The sequence below is a fragment of the Misgurnus anguillicaudatus genome, chromosome 3 (genome assembly GCF_027580225.2).
Source record: "Misgurnus anguillicaudatus chromosome 3, ASM2758022v2, whole genome shotgun sequence".
Lineage (NCBI taxonomy): Eukaryota > Metazoa > Chordata > Actinopteri > Cypriniformes > Cobitidae > Misgurnus > Misgurnus anguillicaudatus.
The window spans coordinates 7,439,944-7,466,690 of NC_073339.2; the positions used below are offsets into that span (position 1 = coordinate 7,439,944).

The window sequence follows — 26,747 nt, forward strand, 5'->3', positions numbered from 1 at the left end:
TTAGTTCACATCAAGTCACAGTCTTAGAAATGGCCCCAAGCCAGTTTGAGTTTGAGACCCCTGCTCTAAGTGCAGCTGTAAATACAATAATGTGTAAAACAAAAATGTATAGTCAAAAGCACCTGACAAACACATTTATCCTTACACATTTACTGAAAGAAAATTCTTATGTTTAACCCTGTTGCTTAACCTTAACACTGTACTGTAACAAAATAAATGCTGTATGAAACCTTTGCACACGTGTGCAGCACTGTGTATGATGGCAATTAAATTAAAGAGTCGTTTTAGAAAGACTAACTGATAAAAAACCTCTTCCAGTATCTGGTACTTTAGCTCCTGCGACCTAAAATCATGCATGGCTTGATTAGCTGCGACATTTCCTGCGACAGTTATGACACGTTCTCTAGTGCAGTGGACAGTAGATAATTACTTTCTCCTGACAGCAACTTGCAGCTCCGCTATTAGTTTGTCACTCAAAGTGCCGCATAAATCCGCTACATAAGTGCTAGAAAGTATGAGAACTCTTATCTGCAGTGGCCGTGTATTTAGTTTAATTATTCTCTCTCTCACACACAAACAAGCTTAAATCTCCACCAGGCTCTTTGCTGTAATTTACTGTATATTATTCTATGCACAATTCCTCACGCTGTTAAAAATGGGACATAATGTCATGAGTCAGAGATTCGAGAGGACACTCCAGGGCTGATGGGTCACAGGTGACAACGGCAGAGAAATAACAATGCTAAATGCAGACATCCACATAAAAGTGCACAAAATCTCGATCAATGACATGACAAATAATTAAATTTAAAGGATAAAAAAGATGTGGATGACTAGATGTACTATAGGCGATGACGTTGCGAGAAACCTGACAAATCTTGTAAACACAGTTTTCTGCATAGCTGGCTTACTGATTTGCATGTAAACAGGTTTCTATAAAAAGCTGATTTTTGATAGGCATCCGATAATTTTGTGCACTTTTCAAATTCTGAAGCCATTGAAATTCATTTGACATTTGAAAAACAAACACTTAAACTAGACAGACTGTAAATCTTACATCTGCGGTTGTGCATTTATTAAATTGACATTTTTTTTAATGGAGCCTGTCATGTTAACCATGAATCATGATGACATTAAAACATTCTAATACATAATGATTTATTTTAAGGTTATTGTTGTTGTTACTGTGTAAATGATGCAAAATCTGTGAACTTTGATTTACAACTCGCAGAGATATACAAGATTTAATATTGAAACAAACAGCTGCTCCAATATCCAACTGTGAAAAACGCTAGAAAACCCCCCAAAGATTTTTTTATAAAGAATGATGAACAGACATTCAACATTCATAAATTAAAGTCTTTACTTTAAAAACATGGAAAATCTACCATACTATTTCAGATATAAAGTGAAATTAAACACGTCCGACTGAGATCTTTAAATCTACAGATAAGTCACTGTATATAAACGGTGATCTCTTGGGTAAACTCACAGCAGTGCACATTTCTGAGTTCAGTCCCACGCTGGCGGTTCAGAAATTTACCCCAGTGTAAATAAATGAAGTATTTTTGGTATTTCAACTTCGTGGGAATATTGTCTTCTTGATTAAAGGTGCAGTAGGGTCATTACTGCAGTAAAGTTAAGTTACATTCTTAATATATTGGGTTTCATTTTAAACACAGACGTTGGGCACGTTGGTACAGGGTACTACAAAAAATGTAAATTAATCAAAAAATAACAAACCTATAATTATTATATTATAATTATATTATTATATTATTATATTATTATATATTATATATTATATTATTATTTTTGTTTTCTGTATGAACACTTTAGCTTTAAAAAAATTATTCTTAAAAATATTTGCATTTAGAAGATATAAATATTAAAAACTTACAGTCTGTCACAGTACACATCAATGATTTTTATGACATCATTCTGCAAATTAGCTTCTCATTGGTTTTCAGAATGTGAGGTTAACTGAACACTACATTGTAAAAAGTAAAAGTTACATCAACTTAAAAAAAATACTTCAATTGGTAACGCCTATTTCACTTCACTTTAAGTGAAAAATTTAAGTTGAAATGTTTAAATATTTTAGGTGCTACCATTTAGTCATTAAAAACAAATCACCTTAAATTTGCTTTTAAAGTGAGAAAATTTAAACTTACAAAACGAAAAATAATTTTTACAAAAGTTTTACCAACTGAAGTAAGTTTTTAAAAAGCACCTATTTCATTACTAAAAACAATGTTATATTGTGTATTTGTTATAATACAATGTGTTTGCGTGGTTTATGGTCAAAAAACACATTATTTTCCACATACTGTACATTTTTGTAGCTCCAGATATCCCTCTCTTCCTGAAACGCACGTATTTAAAAGCTCTGTGTCCCTGATTGGCCAGCTAATCTGTACATTGTGAAATCTGACGACCCTTACCATGTTTGAAAGATTCGCTCACAATGCAATGCTAACAGGAGTTAACTTACAGGCTGTGAGTCAAAGCGGGAGGAATTATGATAATGTCGGCCTTGTCTACATCACCAATCCCAGGAATTAAACTGTTGCTTACAATCCGTGTGTTTGATGTAGTCCAAGAAAAGAGATTTACGTTGGAGACGATAACTCGCATCATTGTTTACTTTGTGGTTTGTTCCATTTGCATATCGTTAACATGTACGTGAACAGACAAAAGGTGCTCTTTAAGTAGAACAGCTTTCACTTTTTATAGTGTATAGACATTTTAAAAGGGGAGGAGCCATTCAATATGTCCCACCCTAACTTCATGCAGAAATGAGTGAAAATAACATCAAACAAATCTGCACATTTCAAAGCACTTCAGTGGGTTTTTTGAAGAAAGTAAATTGGTTAATCTTGACTTCATGTTTAGGTCACAGCAATCAGAAACTACTGTGTTTGGTGCTATTGATCCTATAGACTCATTCATTAATGCTCATTCATGAGTATAAACATGGTGCAAACTGATTTTAACACCCTCACTGCAACATAATTGTGAACCCCCGCATTGCGTTGTGAATCCAATGACCGCATACTGTACTGTAATATACAACACATTAGGGAAGCATCGTTCCGATTCTTAGCTCCATCCATAAGCAAATATCCAAACCCAGAGTGCACATTAATTATTCACTGCCAACTGTGACATATAAACACATTCATTAAGATCAAAGTAAAGAGCGCAGATTCGAAACGCTGAAGATTCAATGACAGACTTCACAAATCAGCAAGCAGAAGTTCATGCTAACCTTTCTGCACAGGCCACACAAACTGATCCTATCTACAACAAATCTGGAGTTTTCACCTGTGCGCTACAAACAGATGTGCCAGATTTTAACAGCAAAACCCACCAATTGCTACTCAAAACTAGCCCCAAAAAAATGTGTTCCAAAGGTAAAATCTGCATTTTTGGCCGGGTTTATCAGCTAAAATTTGCATTCCAGAGACTAAATATCACATTATTGGGGTTGCTTCAACTCACACACATGAAAATGAGCCGGCGGCAACAGTAGCCCAATTTCATGGGAAAACATCAGACTTGTAGCCTGGGAAAACCCAATTTCCGGCAAATTTAGATTTGCTATGTAGTCTTCCAAAGAGGCCATTTAAGCCCATTTCTAATGCCAAGAAATCGTGGCACCAATCAGAAACGTTGGGGCGGGCTTTACACGAAAACGACAGCGCAGCGACGGTGAAGCAGATATTGTACATTACAAAGATGGATGCCGCCGTGGAACATCACTCGTTCAAATCATCTATCGTGTCTGTTTTAAGCGATTTAAACTTCCTTTTCGTTAAAACCCAAACAAAGAACAACACTCGAAGCCTTCATATCTTCATTTTATCGCTGTCTTACCGACTGGATCTGGCAAAAGTCTGATATAGCTCTACATACACCATCTCCTTCATCGCTGTGATTGGTTTTAGGTCTATCCAACTGGACACAGAGGCATTTGAGAGACGTCCGTTGGTGACGCCCCTTTGGAAATAATTTGTCTATAAAGCTTTGCCAGACCATAACTCAGTTACTACTGAGAATGCCATGGTGTGGTTTTAACTTTGCAACCTAAAGGCCCTCACACAAATGGTGCTCTCAACTAATCCGTAAACGCAAGTATGCATGTGTATGATGTGAGTCGTACAAAACATATGTTCATTACAAAAATTCTGTCACAAAATTGTTCACTGTAAACAAACAATAACTACAATAAATACTGACTAAAAATTTTAATTTTTGCTAGGATGCTCACTTGAAAGGCTTCTGCTTACGTAGGCAGCAGGGAAGAGCTCACAAAGTCTTAAACGTGTGCCATCTGGGACATTGTCAAACTCCAAGAGTGAAGGATGTCCTTCAAAACACAAATGCAAAGAGAAGCCTCTTTACTAACCTGCTGCTCGCCGCTCTCCTTCACATCGTATACGCTGAGCTTGATGAAGGATTCACAGAAAACGGGCCAATCAGGTGGGAAACTCCCCCCGCCGAGAAATAGCAGCTCTCTTGTTCCCTGCAAAAAGAAAAAGGACCGGAGAGTGAGCTCTCGAGAGCCGTAAATGAGTCAGCAGACGTCTGCAAACACAGCGGGCACTCAGACGTACGCTACTGCAAATAGAAACAGGAGTTATGAAATATGAAAAATCACTGTGGTCCCAGCCAAACAACAAAGCCATATTTGTGAGAGAAAACAACGCAAATTATGGGCTCATATTCGGCCAGTGATCGATATGTTGTGTATTGATGCAAACATATCCGCATAGAAAGTTTAAATACGTCAATAACTTTAAATCAGAACTGGTCTCCAGATCGATACATCACATGGACTGTTTTTATCGAAACAGCAAACTATTTGTGCATACTGTAACATGATTAGTATTCATGAGTTAAGCTGTCAAAGCTGAGCTGAGAAAAGTCCATAATAGTTTATTCAACCAACCTCATCTATAAGCAATCGGTTATTTAGTGGTGCATGCAGCAAGGAGTTCAGAGAGCCAGTTGAGATAAAACCCGCTCTGCATGAAAGATCAGGCTTTGATTTTGTTGTATTGCACGCATAACACTTAAGCTGACCTCAGATCTGTTTCTGAGGAGGAAGCTTGTAATCACGGCTGTATTTACACACTGCTATTTCCTCGGGCACTGGGTGGAACGTGGACCCTCGAGACAGTGGGCGAGACAGATAGCGAGTAGCGATTGGTGACATGTAAGCTCATTAACACCGAGAGAAATCCAGTATAAAGCCTGGGACTGGAACAGCTCTCTACTCTGTGCTAAAAAGCAGGCTGGCTATTAGTCAAGTCAGAGTTGAATCGATACAGCCACAGTCTATCTGTTTATTATCTGAGGAGATGGTATTATCTGAGTTGACAAGCACATTTTGTCTGTGTGTCTCGCTGTGATAATTACTTGAGGAAATGTATCAATGTTCAATTTTTTTTTTTTATTATTTTCAAACCCTCATTTCGTATTAAACTTTTATGCCACAGCAGCAGCCTAAAATTAAGCTTTAAAAGGGACACTCTTTTGATTTTCCAGCTCCTCTAGAGTTAAACATTTGCTTTTTACAGTTTTGGAATCCATTCAGCTGATCTCCAGGTCTTGCGCTAGAACTTTTAGCATAGCTTAGCATAATCCATTGAATCTGATTAGACCATTAGCATCACGCTAAAACAGTTTCGATTTTTTTTTCTATTTGAAATTTGACTCTTCTGGGGTTGCATCGTGTACTAAGATAGACGGAAAATTGGGAGTTGTGATTTTCTAGGCAGATATGGCTATAGGAGCTATGCTCTCATTCTGGCGTAATAATCAAAGACTTTGCTTCTGTAACATGGCTGCAGGAGTCGCAATAATATTATGCAGTGTCCAAAAATAGTCCCCTTGGTAACTTTCAATAGCTGTGGACTATTTTCGGGCACTAATAATATCGTTGTTCTTATGTAACTACAAAAGAGTAAAGTTTTAAATAGGAAACTTATTGGTTATTTTTGAGCGCAATGCTAATGCTCTAATCAGATTTAATGAATTATGCTAAGCTTTGCTAAAAGTGGTATCGCCAGACACAGAGATCATCTGAATGAATGGAATATAATCTACATAACTATATTATTAGTGGTGTATAAAGACCTTACATAATGTACTGTATTGTTTTTATTACCTTAGAACAGGGCTATTCAAATCTTACAACAGTGGATGCAGTTCATTTTTCCCGTACAGCAACGTAATTGCGAAAGAGTTTGTTTGTTCCCTGGCTGCATTTCTTTGGAGAGGATTGCTTTACAAACAAGGCTTGACGCCAGATTTGCCACTTGTTTACATCTGATGGAGCGGTCCCAACTTTAAAACACCCGTTTAGGAGTCACAACCACAGGCGTAAGTAAATCAAAATCTCACGTGTTTTGTTTGCAATCGGCGCATATGTGCATGTAATGTAAACAACATGCTAGAACAACTGAAAACAATTTTTAAATTTTTTGCTTCGCTATTGTTTTTATTACCTTAGAACAGGGCTATTCAAATCTTACCCTGGAGGGCCAAGCACTGCAGAGTTTAGCTCCAAACCTAATCAAACACACCTGAGCAAGCTAATCAAGGTCTTCATGATCACTAGACAATTACAGGTGGGTAGGTTTAATGAGGTTTGGAACTAAACTCTGTAGTTCTCGGCCCTACAGGGTAAGAATTGAATTGCTCTGCCTAAGAATGAGACGTTTTTATCTACATACAATTGCTGTCATGTTTATACAATAACCCTAAATGGACAAAATGCTCTATAGAGCGTGTTTTGGTACTACATTCTCAGACGACAACATGTTTGTCCTGTGTTAGCTACCGTAGCTTTTCTATGCGTTTCGAAAGGGAGGGGTGAGCTGTGGACCTAACTCTTTCCCTGTCATTGACGAGTTATTTCGTTAATTAAGAGAAAACATTTCTGTTCCTGATGAATTTTTATGTTAATCTGTAATACCGCTATTATTCACTAGATGGCTTACTTACCCAATTTATGAAAAAACTGAAGCCAAAACGTTATTTACTAATTTTAAACTCTGTGTATGTTTTGATAATCATTCTGAATTTGATCTTTTTGCTAAAATAATTTGTATTTTTAAAGGGACGATGTGTAGTTTTTTAAGTATTTTATCAGTCAAAATCAATGTCTTTATTCATAAATATGTCCTCATTGGTGTCAAATGACCTTGACCAATGATCTGACTTTTCTTTGTAAGCTTAGGATTTTTCTCTCTTTATTCACATTGAACGGGTAAGTACTAGAAGGCTTCCATGTTGTTCCGCCATATTAAAAAAAACTATAATAGCAGAGAGGGACAAAAAGCACTAGCCTACAGCAAGGCAGTTCCACAACTCTTTTTCGTTCAAAACACGCAAACCAGCTGGAACGGACAAGGAGATCAGTGAGTACATAACGGCTACCGTAGTTGCAACGCGCATTTGGAAAAGCGAGGCGCTAGAGAGCACTGTTCATTTGAATGTAAAATACAATTTCACCACTAGATGGGGATAAATCCTACTTATTGTCCCTTAAAAGAAAAATACCATATTTAAAGCAACACTAAAGAGGGTTTTTTTTACCTTAAAATAACGTTTCCAAAAAAGTTTCAGTCATTCATCCACTCGAAACAGGGTGAACGGTACTTTCACATTCGCTTTGCAGCCCTCTATCGGCCAAAACCGCACTAAAGAAGTTTCCAACCGTCGGGTCGCGGTCCTGTAGTTCGAGTTAAAACTACAAAAACTTGCTTTACGGCAGACCTACAATCCAATCAGAGCCAGCTTTGCTGCAGTTGGCTAAATTATTTACGACAGTGGTAATGAACAATTCCGCTTCCAACCTGTAAGAGGAGCAAAGAGCAAAAACTCTTTAGTGTTGCTTTAAGAGAAAAAAATATGGATAGAATGAAACTTTTTCCCCCATTGTGTTTGTTTGTTTTTTGTTTGTTTAAAAGCAGAGGGTCTGTTCTTTCATTTGATATATTTGTATGTTTATATATTTTTAGAAGAACATTTTCCTGGAAGGCATTTTGTGAAAATCACAAAAAATGCTAAGGGCAACTTTTCGAGAAAAAAAAGCCTGGCAGGGAATGAAAACTTTCTGTATTTCACAAAGAAATAATAAAAATACCATACAGGTCTGTGACCGTTCCTTTAAAAATGCAAGAGTCAAGCTGCTTTCTAAGGGTATGTTTACGCGGCAACAATTGACAAAAAAATTACTTGTATTTTACGCGTACAGATGCCAACATTGTTAAAACGATCCCATTACACAGATCCACAAAAACTGCTACAACGCTGTATTATGCATGCCAGGCTAGTACACTGAAAAAAATTATTCATTGAATTTAATAAATTTTTTAAGGTAAGTGGTTGCAATAATTTTTTTTTAAGCTACATTTAAACAAAAGTTTTATATTTTATTTTACTTTACTAATCTTTTTTGTTTAAATGTAGCTTAAATAAATTGATTGCAACCACTTACCTTAAAAAAATTGATTAAATTCAATGAATCAATTTTTTCAGTGTAGTTGGCGATGTCACACAATCTATAAAAAAACGATATACACACGCATGATGCCACCGTTTTAGTTTCATTCTCAGAAACTTACTCTTTGAAACCAGGTCAAGTTTGGCTTTTCAGGCAAAAAGTTTAACGTTTTATGTGTTGAGTAAGCAAGCCCTAAGAAAGTGCTTACAGATAAGCCAAGTGTACTTCTATTTTGCTCTCAGACATACACCCTAAGGGAGCTTCAAGTCTTTTACAAGTATGCATCATTTATCAGTTTAACAGAGCTAGATTGATTTTATAAGCTGCTTAATTAAAAGAGCCAGCAGGAACTGTAGGCCCTACAGCAGACCCCCGGTCATCGTAGTACAGAGGGTCCTGAGAATCTTGCCAATGTTACTATGCTAGAAATCCTTACAGTGTACAACAGCACACTTACCTTATCTTCCATCCCTGGAAGTTGTGGTAGATCTGGTTGAAGCAAGTGACCAGCACAAATCAAAAGGTGCACGAGTGCAGGGTCAATACCACTGGCAGTGATAAATCAGTTTGTGCTGAAAATGTTTCTGTCGTGTGGGTAATGGTCAGTCCTCGGGGCTAATGGCCCAGTTTCAAAAAGCTTGGTTTATTTAGTGTGTGTGTGTGTGTGTGTGGTGTATGAAGGGGGGCGGGGGTAATTTAGTCGTGTCCCAAAGTGGCCAATTTGTTCTGTAATGCGCTGCCATGCTGGGCAGATTCGGGCATGCACATATTTTAAATCTAACTGGACATTTAATAAGAGCGCAATATTAAATGCACTGAATGAATAGGTAATTTTGGCCAAAACACGGCATGCACAGAGAACACACAGAAGATGCCAGCATGTGGTGCCTTTTAAATTAAGCTTATCCAGAAAAAAGATCTTTCAAGTGAAGCCATTTGATCATACTGGTTGATCAGTTCAAAACCAACATATGAAACGTATGCTGGCATTTCGCTTTATAAACACATCACCAATAAAGGAGTTTTATGGAGCAGCAGGGACGTGACGTCAAATCCTGCCTTCTGGCCCCTTCTTCAGCACTGATAAACATTTTTAGAATGGGACTTTCCAGCAGATTAAAGGGACTGAATTCCATTCAGGCCTTTCCTATTGGACGGTCACACATGGACACACATATCCTACACAATCTCATTGCAATTCGTAAGTATCCTACAAGATGACTAATTTTACTTAAAGGATTACTCCACTTTCTTTTAAAAAATCCTGATAATTTACTCACCCCCATATCATCCACAATTTTGATATCTTTCTTTGTTCAGTCAATAAGTATTTTGAGGAAAACATTCCAGGATTTTTCTCAGTTTAATAGACTTCATTACACCCCAACAGTTTACAGTTTAAATGCAGATTAAAATTGCAATTTTAACGCAACTGATCTTTTCGCCCAAAAATGTACTTTTAAACCACAACTTTTCGTCTTGCACTAGCCTTGTGACGCGCCAGCGCAACCTTACGTATAACATAATCACCGCAAAAGCTCACGCGTTAGATATGTGAAACATACATTTACGGACCATTTTAAACAATAAACTGACAAAAAGACAATAATTAGTATCATTCCACATACAACAATGTCAGAACGGTCCTCAACTAGGGCAGTTGTTTCGCATACATCATGCATTACCTTTCGATGTGATTACATAATACGTAAGGTCACGCTAGCGCATCACAAGGCTAGTGCAAGACGAGAAGTTGTGGTTTAAAAGTAATTTTTTTATTTTTCTTGCCAAAAACAACAATCGTTTTGCAATATAAGACCCTTATGCCTCGTTTGGGATCACTTTGAAACTACAATGAAAAAGCGATTTTAAACTGCATTGAAACTGTAAACTGTTGAGGTACAATAAAGTGTATTAAATTGAGAAAAATCCTGGAAAATCCCATATATACAGAAATACCTAACAATTTGATAACTATTTGAATATACGTCAACTAGCAATTAGTTAAATTTACTGATAAAAGTTATCATAAAGTGTCACTGTTTTTTTTTCTCTGGACAATAACTTAATAAATAAACTATGACTTTTCGATAAATTAAAGGTGTCAAAGAATGCATTGAAATAATCTGTTAAATTGTTCTTTGATATCTACATAGAAGTTTTGTAGCTTTATTAAGTGCAAAAATAATCCACAAACATTTTTACATGTCCATTTACAACCCAAGGATTTGCCCTTAGAATGAAATGGTCTATTTTTGCCCTATTTGGAAGGGTGATGATTAATAATTTTGAGCTCTGCTCTGATTGGGTCTGCTCTGCGGCTTATGTCAGTAGCTCACATTAGTAAACAGACCTTATATGTTTCAGCCTGTATCAGACGAAAACACACATTTTGAGGAAAAACAAATAGTTTGGACAGTGATTGGACGTTTCTGAGTGGTAAGTTTGTTGGGGTTTTTTTCAGCATGGACCTGCAAAACGTAACTGTAACGTCAATAGTAGAACTTCAGCTTAAACGCTAGCATATAGCATTAATTAGCATGTGGCACTAACTCAGCAATCACGACTTTGTTTTTAACATTTTAACAACTTTGTACCTAATTAAATGTGTGATTAAATGTTGGGGGCTTAGATCTCGACTATAACGTCACAGGCGGTGTTATGTTGAAATGTTGTTTTCCAGCAGTCTTTTGCGTGCACAAGGTTTACATAGAGATGGGGAATTAAACGCGCTTGAGGCTCACGATATGTCATTACCATGTACAGAGCTCTTATTATTCATCTATGACTAGGTGAATACATTTTATTATTCTATGGCACCTTTAAATAAACCAGCATCTGTATCACACTGTTTTGCATGTCAAGATTGTTCAAAGCTGAAGTCTTTGTGGTTTACTTTTTCCTACATTCAATTCATCAGACTGATCTCACAGAAAGTTGTGTTATAGTCACGCAAAATTGTGTTAATTTATTTGTGTCCATGGCACGAAATTCTGCTTTTTTCGTGCTTTGAGCACGAATGTCTTTTTCGTGACATTTCTATAAATAGTTTTTCATGTCTGTGGCACAACTTTTTTTGTTTCATTTTATGTATTGTTTTCTCATTGTTTTTTTCTACTTTCTTATGATTGTCACTTGGGGTTGGGGTTAGAATCACTTTCTGTTACATTTTTAGACATCCTAACCCAAACCCCAACTCTAACCCCAACTCCAGGGGAGAGAAGAGTTTTTAAAGCAGAAGAAAAACATGTAGAAACATAAAAGTACATCCTAACCCAAACCCCAAGCGACGATGATTTAAAAATAGGGGGACATTATTTTAAAACAATACATAAAATGACACGAAAAAGAAAGTTGTGCCACGGACATGAGAAACTATTTATAGAAATTCGTGCGAGTGTCACGAAAAAAACATTTGTGCTCAAGACACAAAAAAGCTGAATTTCGTGCCATGGACACGAATAAATTAATACAATTTTGCGTCACTATAATACGACTTTCCATGAGATCATGTTGAAATCATAGTACATAATTGATTATGGTCATGTCAAAGATTGAAAACAAACTTTGATGCTCCAAATCTCAAAATTGGATTATGATACTTTAGCCTGGATTTCACAGACAGGGTCACACATAGCATGAACATACTGTTAAATGTAAGATTTCTATACTTATACTTTAGAGATCAATGACCAAAACAGTTAAAACATCAGAGAGCAGAGGGGGTGGCAAAGTCCCACGACAGACCCCAGCTGTTACAGAACAAGACCTCCAACGGCAAACATGGGAATTTGCCAGGGCGAACGACTGCTTAACTACCACCAACATGTCCTCACATACACACACGCAACATGAGAAATTACATGTGTATTAGCTGAAGAGGCCGGGAAACAGCTGCAGTCTCAGAGTACACCACCTGTCTATATTAAACAACAAAAGTGGGCCAACTCTCTCCGCAGCACGCAGCCCACACCTGCAGCTATTTTAGACAACTGCGGTTCGCATCCACAACAGACGACTTCTCATGGAAATGTTGGAGACGCATCAGGGACATACACCCCACAGCTTTATCTATTAGGAAAAACTTCAGTCTCTTTCATAATTGCTTTATCTTCGGATGTGATTTCAAAGTGCATTTGTAGAGCATCTCTCATTATTTATAAATGAAACAGCTGCTGGAAAATAACTAGGTTGTAAAGAAACAATGCACACCAAAATTAACATTCAACAACATCGAAGAAAATAACAGCCTGACACAACATGACTAATATGTGAGTCATTTGAATTGTTCCTTATAAATTGTAAATAAAATAAAAAAATACTACATCATATATATATATATATATATATATATATATATATATATATATATATATATATATATATATATATATATATATATATATATGACGTCTGTTATATATAACATGAGATTAGTAAGAACTAATAAAACACTTAAAAAATGTATAAACCTATAAATAAATTTCGACGTACCCTCAGTCTCCAACAACATGATCTTAAGTCCATCACACCTTTAGTCCAGAGTTCAGTGTGTTTTAATACAGAGACTAAAAGTGCCGAAATTTGGTCTCTTCCATCACTGGATCTGAAAGCATTTACTGTTTAAATACAGTGAGGTTTAAGACTGCAGAGCACTGTATGATCTCAACATGTGCCGATGATGCTGAACTTCAAACACACGCATACAAAATGAAGTCTGTGTGAACTTAGGAAAGCAAACCTCTTTCCTACAGCAAATCTAATTTGGAGGGAAATAGACTTCTCTTTGTGCACTCGTGTGGGACTAACAGTCCATATGGAAAGAGAGAGAGAGAGAGAGAGAGAAAGAGAGAGAGAGAGAGAGAGAGAGAGAGAGAGAGAGAGAGAGAGAGAGAGAGAGAGAGAGAGAGAGAGAGAGAGAGAGAGAGAGAGAGAGAGAGAGAAGAGGGTGTGTCTGGGTGTGAGATATGGGCAAAGGGTGCAGGCAGCTGTTGCCCTCAATAATGCTCTCGGGTGAATTGTCAGCAGAAATTTGCTTCCCGCTCACAATAAATAATGTGCATGTTTGCATTTTAAAGCATGCTCATGTTGTGCATGACGTGGAGTTACTTTACAAGACCTACTTTACAAAAATAAAAAAAAATAAAAATACAAAACTACACACAATTCTCCGGCAAGTACGGCACAGCCAACTGCACTAACATGCCCACGTCCTGTCCTTGAACTTTAAACACTAAACAAGACCAAAAACATCAGAAAGGAGTGTTTCTGTGGCTCAGTTAGCAGAGCATCACAGTAGCGGTGCAAAAGGTTACGGGTTCAAACTCAGGGAAGACACATGCCCATAAAAAGTTTTAACCACAGTGATATCTCAGATGTCAATATTTGGTTCCCTAAAACCCATGCAAGGGAGTTTTTGAAACATTTTTTCAGGATTCATGTCCATAATGCTATTTTTCTCATTAACGACCAATGATCTCTGAAAGTCAATGCTGATATTTGAAATCACCTAAACAAACACGCCCCTACCCCAATAGAATCTGGACATTCTTTTGATAGACCCGCCCCACACATACGCAACCCAAGCAACGATGCATCTTAGTAGACACGCCCCTTACTGCTGATTGGCAACAAGTATGTTTTGGTAGTCGGCCCGACTCTCTTTTCAAAAGCGTTTTTCAGATATCGTGCACTTTGCTCTCAAGATAACTCGTCAATTACGAGAAAACGCTTCCCTGCCAATGACAAGAATTTCCGGCTTTCCGCAACACCACTATTATCCACCAGGTGGCGCACTTCCACAACTTATACAACCAGGAAATAGCGCCTCACGTGAAAGAGAAAGAACTCCGTGTATGTTTTAAAGATCGCTCTGCATCTGATCTCTATCAAAAGTCATCCCCCATAGATACTAATCATTGGCTATCACTCTGTCTCCTCTCCACTAATAAGCTGGTGTGTGGTGGGCGTTCTGGCGCAATATGGCTGCCGTCGCATCATCCAGGTGGATGCTGCACATTGGTGGTGGTTGAGGAGATTCCCCCATTCATATGTAAAGCGCTTTGAGTACTGAGAAAAGCGCTATATAAATGTAATTAATTATTATTATTATTATTAAAAGTCCTTCGCAAAAATGGAATTATCTCAGCTTTTTGCTCAAAATTGGGTGTTGTTGAAGAAACTTACACATATTTGAAAGGTGATAAGAAGAGAACTAATGAAGGTAGGATGAAACTTTTTTTTTTGAAAGCAGAGGGTCTGTTCTTTCATTTGATATATTGTTTGTTTTTATATTTAAAGAAATCATTTTCTGGAAGGCATTAAAGGGTACATATTATGACAATCTGACTTTTTCCATGTTTAAGTGCTATAATTGTGTCCCCAGTGCTTCTATCAACCTAGAAAATGTGAAAAAGATCAACCCAGTAACTAAGTTTTGGTAAACTATTCTCTGCAAGCATGTCAAAAAATAGGTCATTGTAATTTGGCTCCTATTGTGATGCCACAGCACTGCCATTTAGTGCAGAGAGAAAGAGAGAGAGAAAAATAATTCACAGCACAATTGAGTTTCAATTGCAACAAACCGCCATCATTGTGATCAGTGTTTGCACTTCATCCGCTCATTTGCATTTCAAATGACACACCCAAAAATGACACACTTTTGCTCAGGCCTACAAAGTGGCAATTTTAACATGCTGTAATTAATAATCTGTGGGGTGGGTGATTCTCACGAAACCACTGAAACACCACGGCACTAATGATTTTAGCTTTAAAATGTGTAATATAGTAACATTAAAAAGCATCAGAATTAACACAACAATGTGTGATTTCAACATAAGAATTTATAATTGTAAATTTGATCTCATTTTCTGCTGAAATTCTCATTACCGCAATGTGTCCAGCTGTGTTTGAACATGCGTTATGTTGTAATTTAATCAAATTAACACAAAAATATTAAGAAAAAAAATAAATGGAGGTTTTGCTAGACTACTTTAGATGACAGAAAAAATATTTACTGAATATTCATGTATAATAATAATGAAGAAAAATTAGGAAAATGATGTGTCCATGCCTGATGTTCTCATCCTCCGCAACACTTTTTGAGAACAGTTTAAGCACACATACAGAATTTTAATAAAGTTTGATTTTGAGTGACCAAGCACATGGACCAGTAACTTCAAGATGGCTACCAGGTAAGATCATTTTTTTTAAAGTTAATTTGAAATATTGTCTAGAATGCTTACACGACATTTTGATTATCATTACCGCAACAGATGCTTATTAAATGTTAATTTAATTAATAGAAGCATAATACTTTGATTTTAAATGCATGTGCAGAATCTCCAAATTATGTTCTTTCAGGTTTGTCATGTCATTTTGAAAATATGTCAGTGTTAATGTTTTCTGACTGTTGCGGTAATGAGATTTTTTAGGACTAATTTTTTAAATTATGTTACAAAAACTGTTAAATGATAAGTAAAAGTTTTTAAATTAATGTTCCCATTTACTCCAGACTTTGTTTTTCAATGTCTGGTGGGAAAAAAAGTAAATTTAAGCAATTTTTACATTTTCATGCTTGACATTTTTAAAACTAAGTTTTCGTGAGAATCACCTGGGTATTTTGAGCTAGAACTTCAATTACGCACTCTGGGGACACCAAAGATTTAGTTTACATCTTAAAAAAATCTCATAATATAACCCCTTTAAACTTTTTTGAAAATCATGAAAATGGTTTCAACTGGCTGGCAACTTTAAAAAAAAAAAAAACGCTGGCGGGGAAAGTGTTAATCTGCAAAGAAAATTTAAAACAATATTTGCAGAGGTGTCCCTTTTCCATTTATTAAGTATATTGCTTATGGTTTGTGCATTTTTATTTACAGATTTCCTACACACTGTAAAAAAATAGCATTTTTGTCAAATCAACATCTTTTTTCATGTTTTTCATATAATTATAACTTGATTTTATAGGTTATGTCAACTTATCACAAGCCAAAACTTATAATAGTAGGTTTAACTGACTTGCAAAACCAAGTTGTTTTAACTTCATGCTGCAGTTTTTACAGTGCACTTAAAAAAAAAGTTAAACTTAAAAAGTAAGTTAGGGGTCGTGCACACCAAAGCTTTTACACCTGCGGCTCGCGTATGTTTTCAATTGTTTCCAGTGGAAGCTCTGCGTTTTTCAAAAAAGCCAGCAGCTAGCATTTTTTTCTGTGCTCAGCACTAAGTGCCTACTGTAGAGTTGAAAATATTAAACTTTGAGTGAAAAACTCTACTCGTCAATTTCAGTTCTCACACGGCCATCCAATCACAGTGGAGGAGGGGTGGGACAAATATCATAACAACCAACCGGCGCATCGTACAACAACTGATAAACAAAGCAAAAGTATCACAGCAGACAAAGCAGAAAAGAAAAAGAAAGCTTTCCAAAAGCTGGCATTCGGCGTCCTTCAGGCATTTTCAGCACCATTTAAAAGCTTTGGTGTGCACAACCCCTTATCTGTTAATTTAAAATTTGAAGTTAATTCAACTTCAAATTTTAAAATAATTAAATGTATAAAATATTAGTTATCTCAAAAAAAAGTGTCAACTAATATTTTTAAGGCAACCTGGAAACGTTTTACAGCGTACAAACTATGTTGCCTCCCCAAAACTTGTCCCCTTTGTTACATGCATAATACATGTATATTTCCCCATCTAAAACAGAGGACACATGCATAGACTAATATTTTCCTGATGTCTGGGCAGGTTTATGAAACATAAACAAATGTTCAATATAAAATCATTCTCTGATAAATATTCTACTTTTTGACTGAAAATGTCAGATCCATAACACTGAAATTGCTCTTTGGATAAAAGTATTTACCAAATGTATAAATGCCAGCTAAACTATGAAAAAGAGCAAGAAAAAGTACAACTGAGACATATTCACTTGTTTCTCTTTTCCCTTTAAACCCGGCAAGGGGTTTGTTAATATCCACAGGAAGTGTATCGGGGGAAACAGGAACTCTGACTACAGGCACGAAGGATCTCAGTGTCTGGAGCTGATGCTGTGAAAAGTCTCTTTTTTTCAGTTTCTGTCAGCACGCAGTTTAATGAGGCTTTCACCCTTTCCTCCAGGTTTCCTCCAGCAGGAAAAGCGAGTGAGCTCTGGTGTTGGTCTAGAAACGGATGCTGGATTTCTCTTTCTCTTCCTTCCTTCTTCTCTTATCTTCCTGTATACCTGCACCTCAACTGCCTTATGTTTATATCTAAGACCTTTATTCTTCACGCCGTTCCAGCATCTATGGCTATATTCACTGGTTAATCCATACACAAGATTTGGCATCTCCAATTCACCGAACTTGCATATTTTTGACTTGTGATGAGTTGACATAATTTATAAGAATAAGTTAATTTTTTAAGTTAAAGTAACATAAAAATGTATTTTTACACTGTAGGCATGATTCAAGTTGCATACAACATTATTAAAGGTCTCTGGCTGTTTTCTCCAAACCAGAAATATATTATAGCAGAGCACCTGCAGTGCGGTCTTACTTTCTGAAAATAGTCACAAAGAAACCACAGTAAACTCTCACCAGGTAGCATGGTTGACATTTCACAAAAATTAGAAGTGGATGCCAAATCTCATCTCCGATAGTAATTCAGACCTGATCTTGCCTACATTTTACCAGCATCCAGACTTCTCAGGGTTCCCACAGGTCCTTGAAAGTTTGTGAATCTGGGGGGAAAATTCAAGGCCCTGGGAAGTTTTTGAAAATATACATACATAGATACAGGTCATTAAAAGTGCTTGAATCTATTTTATGCAATAAGTTTTCTGAAAAAAAAAATCCATATTATTCCTTGTGTTGTGTAGGATAATATCATAAAAATTCTACTTTTTAAGCACACATGATAAATTGTTCGCTTTTCATACAAAAATGCTTTTTTGCATAGTTGTGTTTGACACATGAAAATGTCTCGGGTTACATATGCAACTGTTGTTCCCTGAGAAGGGAACGAGATGCTGTGTCTCCCTTGCCATACCTACTGCGTCCCTGTAACGCCGTCTTTGGCAACATTTTAGATAGCGATATACTACCTGGCTCCCGCGTCACCCTGTCTTTGTTGTTAAGCCTCACCATTGGTTGAATTTAATATACACATTCAGACGCAATTACCCCTGGAGGCGTCCCTAATGTGTCACCGCAGTGACGCAGCGCGAGTTCCCTCGAAAGGTAACTGTAACAATGTATCTAAAAAGGTAACACAATGTAACCTTGCTCTTACTTGAAACGTGTCCCCACATTAGTCCTTGAATTTGAGGGTATTGGACCTGGAAAATCTTTGAAAGGTCCTTGAATTTGAAGTTAATTAAGCTGTGGGAACCCTGACTTTTGCTAATCTTTTGTGTATACCACAAAAACTACAATCTCACAATAAACGACTCCGTCCTGCAGGACAAAACAACTCATTTATTTAACAGCGCTTTTACATTGTATTTCATCAGCATCCACTGCAAGACCACATACCCTAATCCAACCCCTAAACCTAAACCTTACAGAAAACTATTTAAATGCTAATAACCGACGTATGTCAGGACTCAGAATTTTGGTATTATCCACATCGCACAAACGGACATAAAAAATTGGACATTTGACCCTTTCACAATCACAGTTCAAAGTTTCTTAAGTTCATGACTGAAAGTCATACCTATAAGACACTAGTAAGCCAAAGTCTGCATTACTATCATCCAATGGTATTGCAACAATAATGACGATAAATGGAACGTATGTTGAGTCACGAACGATAACATATAAAACGTTTTACACTTTGTTAGCCCTGCAAATGCATTTAAAATCAATTCCCGAGGGACTTTATTAACGCAATGACTCTCCATTCATCAAACACGTCGCTCAACTTATTCGAAATCAACTAGACTCCGTGTTTCAATTTAAAATGCCACTTCATCAGTATACGATCGCACCTGCGAGACTGCTGCGCCATTAGAACCATACAAAATGCGATCTTCAATTAGCATAATAATCTAGCACTCTGAATAATATTAATCACGTCTGCCAATCCTCGGTACGGCAATTACGCCACGCTGTTTATTTAATGTGACTGCAATATACCGACCCATTAGCATAGAAGACGAGTTTGCTCTGTAATTAGTTTACAACCACGAGACTCCGCAACCTTCAAATTCATCAATTTCAGCAATGCTTAACGTTGTTTCTGGGTTTTTATGGGAAATCCATACCGTAGGATTATTAATCATACCAATTGTAGCATTGCTGCCATTAAGGTGACCGTATTTGCATCCTCATTATACAGCACCTGTGTGCTCGCTGTTATGCTTATACACTTAACACAAGAACGTTCATTTGATCAGGAACCAAGACCTCAATGTTTAATATCAATCCAGCCTCACGGCCCAGACTGACGCAACTTTCTGAGGTAAACCTTTGAAGACACATCCTCTTTGAACGGAAAGGCGTGCATTCAGAGAATTTTTATGACTGGTCATCTTGTTAAAACCTGGTGGTGAATGAAAGGCCCCCCAAATACAACGTCGTCTTTAAAAGAGACTTGGAGCCACTAATGAATACAAATTCGGGGAAAATGTTAAAAAGGCCTGAACAAGGCCTTGTGGAGTTACATTTCTTGATTTTAATGTGCAAAGCTGCATATAATACATTTATTCACAGATCTTTGAATACATTCAAGTGGTGCTAAATGACATGGCACACGGAAGTCTTGACCTTACTAGAATGGTAATTATGAGAAAATGGATATGTTGAAGCCTTTTATTTCATATTTCTGAACTCAGACTTGTATCAGCTTCCCTGCTCAAACCAAATGAGGAACAATGGCGGATTAAAGCCCAGTCTGGGAATTTCAGTTAAAGAGCGTTTCGAAAACCAACTGGTAATTACCAAGATTTTGATTGCAAATACACTCTCGTTGTATCAACCCATTGTTGGGCGTCTGGCCTGAAGTTATGTTTTGTTCTGTATTTATTTATAGGCATGACTAGTGGCTAAACTGACCTCTGGAACAAATATCATAATAAATGTTTCGGAGATGAGGGGAGACGGCGAGCATGGATCACCGCTGTGCGAAGAGATGTTTCGCAGCCAGGCAAAAATGTAAGAATATGTAGTTAACATTGTATACATTCGTTTTACCAGAGGCGGACACTACTTGAGTATTTTAAGTACATTTTCCAAGCAAGTTTGTCTTGGGAAAAAATTACTTTACTAAAAAATGTTCACTACATTCTAAAGCATATAATCATACTGTGTATTCCTTTTATATTGCATATTAAAATTTATTTAATACCTAATTACATAAAAGTACAAATTGTGTACTTTTACTTTTCTTGAGTAAAAGTACTTTTTACTTAAGTAAAAGTAAAATAAAAAACAAGATGTTTAATGTACTTAAATATTAAATATAAACCAAAAACTTGAAATTATGAAATGTAGTGGAGTAAAAATTATGATTATATGCTTTGGAATGTATGTTTCCCAAAGAAAAACACTGATAAAATTAGGGATGCACGATATATTTCGCCGACATATCGTTATCGGCCAATAACTGCTTATTTTTAATATAATCGGTCTGATAGCAAAATTAGGCCAATAATGAAAGCCAATAAATGATGGATTATTTTGGTTTGTTGAACCACTTCACTTGCTCATTGCTGGCCATGTGAAGTTTTGATTGGTGCTTTCTGTGACATAGCACGAAGATGACACGTGTTGTGGGCTTAAGAAGAGTATGCTAGTCTAGCGCAAAGACAAGATGTTCGTGGTCTGGGAGTTTTTCATTGTGAAAATAATATGAATATTTATCGGCCTATATATATCGGTTATACGTCCCCAAATATAAAGAGTTATCGGTTATCGGCCAAAATTTCCATATCGGTGCATCCCTAGATAAAATACTGTACAAATACTTGAAACTTTACTTTTATGTAGAAAGTAAAAATACTTAAGTAGTGTCCGCCTCTGCGTTTTACACAGTAAAGTTAGCTCAGTATTTGAACTAAGGTAATTTATTTATTTCACTTTAGATGGTCTTCCAGACATTAAGTTTGGGCCTAGGGCGATATGGCCAAAAAATGATCACAAAAATGTTTTCCGTATTAGTCGATGAGGATAATTATAACGATAAAATGACAAATCTTTATTCCTGTCAAATTTAAAGGCAGATTTTTGCTTTTAAATGAAAGTTGTAAAAACCAATCAGTTAATTATGGCTTTAAACTATTTTTTATTCAGAACATGACAAACAAGTAATCAATTGAGGTTGAATAGTACAGATTGGAATATTCCTAGTAAAATCAATATCACGATGTCGTCTTAATGTCATTGCTTTACAAATGCTGCATTTCTTCCTCTATGCACAGCATTGAGTTTGGCAATTACAAGCTGCACTGCTAATAAATGAATAAATTGGCTCTTCGTGACTACATGCAGTCCTGTCTCCATTTTCCACGCGTACCTTGTTTTGTTTACTGTTGTTAATTAGGTTACCAATATCACTGTCATTTGCCTTGATGGACTTAATGCAAATGCCCCTAATTCACATTTGCTTGCTTTTCTTTTTTGCTAATTTTGAAAGGATTTGCTTCATGTTTGAACGTAAACCCAGCTACTATCGCAAATTTTTTACTCCACTGACACTTTGATTGTAAACCAAGACCGTGGGCAGCATCCGGAAATGCAGTCTGCAAAATACTTGCGCAGCATTACGCATAGGGCCAGATTTACTAAATGGGGCAAATTAGCGTGAGAGCACAATTCAAAAAAAGCGCAGATGGGAGTGGTAGGTTCCCAAACCTTAGTTAACTTCAAATTCAAAGACCTTTCGAGGACTTGTGCAAATTCCCCTCAAATTTAAGGACTAAATGTGGGGATACATTTCAAGTGAGAGTAAGGTTACATCGTGTTACTTTTTAAGATATGGGAACTTGCGCTGCGTCACTGCGGTAACACTTTGGGGACGCCTCCAGGGGTAAGTGCGTCTGAATGTGTATATCAAAATCAACCAATAGTGAGGCTTAATGACAAAGACAGGGTGACGTGGGAGTCAGTAGGGATATCGCTATCTGAAATATTGCCAAAGACGGTTTTACAGGGAAACAAGTTTTTTTCCCCAGAAAACTTCTTGCATACAATAGATTCAAGCACTTTCAATGACCTGTATCTATGCACATTTATTTTCAAATACTTCCCAGGGCCTTGAATTTTGTACCAGATTCACAAACTTTCAAGATTTCAAGGACCCGTAGGAACTAGGGTTGTGCCGATAGACGATAGTATCGTGTATCGACGATCTTCAGACATATCGCCAATGGCAGGCTTTCATGGCGATAGTCATGACGATAGTTGGCGAATGGTTATTATTATTATTATCATCACAGTTTTATATTAACATCCACAATGCATGCTTTTCCTCACATGAGGGTTTGTGAGCTTCACTTTACGTTGAGAGCTTGTAAAGAGAGAATTCCTTCTTGCACGTACCTGCACTTAATGCGCGCGTCTTGGTCTCCTTCTACCACTAAATCCAGCACGCCGCGTCATGAGCAGCTGCGCTTCTCTCTGTCTCACGTGCACGCGCTCTCGCGTCTGTCCGAAGTCTAAACATAAACTAAAGTAGTAATCCTTATGTATTTGTTCAGTTTAATGCGTTTCATGCGAGCTGAGGCAAACTTTACTTTTTGTTTAAAATATGACCCGCTGCATATTAGCAATATTTGGGCTACAAAAGTTATTTGTTAATGTTGTTGCCACTGATACTGATCTAGTTAAATATGGACAAATTTTCCATGACATCACCCATAGGATTGTGAAAAGGATTTTTTAAAGCCAATAGTTGGTGACGTTTCGTTTCGGAAATCTAAAACTGGAAATATGCAAAAAAAAAATCTCTAAAAGTTTGATATGCTTCGTGAAATTTTAAGGCCGAAGTGTAGTTAATTTTTATATATAAGTGAGGGTCCGCGTACAGTGCGCAATTTTCGTCATCAGAAAAGTGTGCGCGTTTACTAACGGTCAAAAGTTTTAAAATATACATCTATTTTTCTTTATTCATATAATTTTCTTTATTTATATATTTTTTACATTACATAATAATAATAAACGTCCAAACTATGGTATAATGATAGACAAATGATAGTAAATAAACAAATGAAACTGTGGGAATTATGCTGGTGACTAAAAGCATCCAAAATAAATCAAAACTGTTATATTTTATGATCTGAAGTGCAGTCACCCTTTGCCTAAAAATTGCAAAATGGTTCTCATGTCATTTTATCAAGAAGCTTCTTGAAGTGTTAACTTTAAAATTTCACATTTTAAAGAAGTTCGCATTTTAATCTGTGCTCTTATTGGCTGCTTTTCCTTCAAATTTTCTTTCCAAGTCACCAATTTAAAAAATAATATATTAAAATAAAATTTTTGTTATCTAATAACAGAAAGTAATTTGTGTGGCACAGCTATATTTTGTCTACAACAGTAATTTCAAGCATTTAACCATACATCTTCAAATGAAAAGATTTTTAAGATCATATTTAACATTTTAGGCAAGTGTTTTAAAACTTTTGACCGGTAGGGAAGGTCGTGTATATGCCTATGTTGCCTAGAAGATAAATAGCATTTTGTCGCAATGTGCACACGTGGAACATCTGTGTACACGTACAAGTCAAAGAAACTGCTGTATACTTTAACCATACACATACGTACATTTACGTACACGTAAAAAAAAACTATACTCCAGGCTTTACAGCTTCTAAGACCCTGTGTGTAAACTCAAACTGAACTTATCATAATAAATTTTCAGACTTGAGAGAGCAGCTGTAGCGAATATAAAACCCATCTTTCCTGTTACTTAGCAACAAGTACAGTGCTAATATTCTCCACCTGCTGAATATTTACTGTGTAAATGAGTGGTTTGGGATGGCGAAAATGAGACACTAGTAACATGTGCCATGATCTTTGCACAGAGCCGAACCCTCCGAAGACCCCTTACTGCCACAGAAAGATAAATATTCACTTTTTGCCATTTTTTTATACTCAGTGCATACATGAATGAATGCATTCACGATTGGAATAAAAATGTAATCTATTTAAATGTGTGAAAGAGTCTTTAGAAACCATGGGTCAGAAATAACAGGTGGAAAATGTATTGGCCAAGGTGGCATCTAAACTTGGAGAAGTTTTCCATGTCCCCCCTCAACAAAAACATTAAGCCATTCATCAAATTCATCGTATAATTGATGTATACAATATAAAAAAATATTGAAGTGGTGTCTTTTGTGAAAATCAGCTTTAGTTTCACATCATCTCAAGCGTGTTCTTGATTTAAATATACGGATCAGAGAAAAAGCCCCTTAATCAAGAATAGTTTCATGACTGACGGGTAAAATAAGATCAATCAGATCGGAGCCGACTTGTAACACACGCTGAAGAATTAAATTCATGTTGCTGTGGCAGGAGTTCGAGAATTGACTGCTAAACTAGACAGGTCTGAGGTCCATCCTAAAGCAATTCATCAGCTCTTGCCTTCAGCTGGCTTGAGAAAGAGAGAGAGATTGCAGAACAAACTATATTTCTCTCGCCCCTTCACTCTCAAAGCTGATTGTTTTAGGAGCCTATCAGTGAGGCTGATGCACAGATGATGGATAATAAACTTAAGAGTCTGAAACTGAAGCACTAAAGGTGTCGAAACTGAAGCAGATGCAGGATCTATTTAGCCATTTAATCAGATGAGAGACATTGCTGAGAATACCTCTCATCTGATTGGATGGCCGAATAGGATACATGCCCTACTTACTTCCGCATTCCTTTTAAACATAGTAGATCGCTTCCGTTTCTGTATGCAGTGTTGTGGGTAACGCGTTACAAGTAACATGCATTACGTAATAATATTACTTTTCTGAAGTAACGAGTAAAGTAACACATTACTCTATAAATGTACACATTAATATTTGAGTTACTTTTTAAAAAAGTAATGCAAGTTACTTTCAGTTTAATTAATTAGAATATAAGAAATATTATACTAAATTAAACTGAACGTAGTCACATAAAATAACGCACTCTATGCGTGTGCACCTAAGCAGGAACAGTTTGAGTCAGAAACGGAGATGGCAGGCCAGAGCTTGAAATCTCTCCGATAGAAATATGCAATTTCTGAATTAAGAACTTCTAAGTCATAAAAAACACTTGCAAGGCCTGAAAGAGATCAAACCACAGCCAAGTAAGAAAAAGTAATGCATAAGTAACTTAAAAGTAATGAAGAGTAACACAATTGAACACAATTAGTTACTTTTTGGGGAAGTAACTAAATATTGTAATGCATTACTTTTAAAAGTAACTTTCCCCAACACTGCCTGTATGATCTATGCTGACATGGTGCTGTTTTCATACATGAAGTCCAGTGGATCTGTTTGTTAACAACTTAAAGGTGCAGTGTGTAATTTTTAGAAGGATTTCTTGACAGAAATGCAAAATAATATACAAAACTATATTATCAGTGGTGTATAAAGAGCTTTCTTAATGAACCGTTATGTGTTTATTAACTTAGAATGAGACGTTTTTATCTACATACACAGAGGGTCCCCTTACATGGAAGCCGCCATTTTGGGCCGCCATGTTTCTACAGAAGCCCTTAAAGGACAAATTTTTTTACTAAGTTGTCTCCGAAGATGACATGTTTGTCTAGTGGTGGCTACCATAGCTTCTCTATGCGTTTCAAAAGCGAGGGGTGAGCAGTGAACGGAGCCATTGGTTGCAATTCGCAAATGCACCACTAGATACCGCTAAAATTTACACACTGCACCTTTAAACCTAAGTAAAAGAAAATGTACTAACTTCTAGCTTTTGACAAAGGCATTTTTTTTCTCACATACATTCAGATATTAAAATAATAAAGAACATAACACAAATAATAATGCTACGAATAACAATAACAAGCAACGATTGCACATACCGGCAACCAGAAGCGATCAACCCAGTTTTCCAGTTTGGTCACGTGATGTTCGACATATACCTTATTGTCCTTTGATTTTTTATGTCTATACATAAAACACAAACAAACAAAACAAAAATGTTGGCATTACTACATATAACTCCAGAAGCATGTGACCAGCAAACATTAAAATGATTGGTCGAAAACACGTCACATGGCACTTTTAAAGTTTTCAATGTTTTAAAGCACATTTTTATCTATTTGCTAC

General features: G+C 36.5%; 1 protein-coding gene across 4 annotated transcripts in view; it reads right to left on the reverse strand.

The window, feature by feature from the left end:
• The window catches only part of inpp4b (inositol polyphosphate-4-phosphatase type II B), a 193,259-nt gene extending 166,684 nt beyond the window's left edge, over nt 1-26,575 (reverse strand). For 2 of the 4 annotated variants that reach the window (XM_073860299.1, XM_073860294.1), the window contains exons 1-2: nt 13,013-13,031; nt 4,412-4,528 (exon numbers count right to left, since the gene is read on the reverse strand). Coding sequence is in view for 1 of the 4 variants with exons in the window: in XM_073860296.1 (XP_073716397.1) it covers nt 4,412-4,528; nt 8,976-8,987 (129 nt within the window). In the remaining 3 variants the exon portion in view is untranslated. Of the gene's footprint in view, nt 1-4,411; nt 4,529-8,975; nt 9,126-13,012; nt 13,032-26,500 lie in introns of those variants that run through there. The other 2 variants (XM_073860318.1, XM_073860296.1) reach the window with 2 other exon arrangements.
• Between the last annotated feature and the right edge of the window lie 172 nt (nt 26,576-26,747).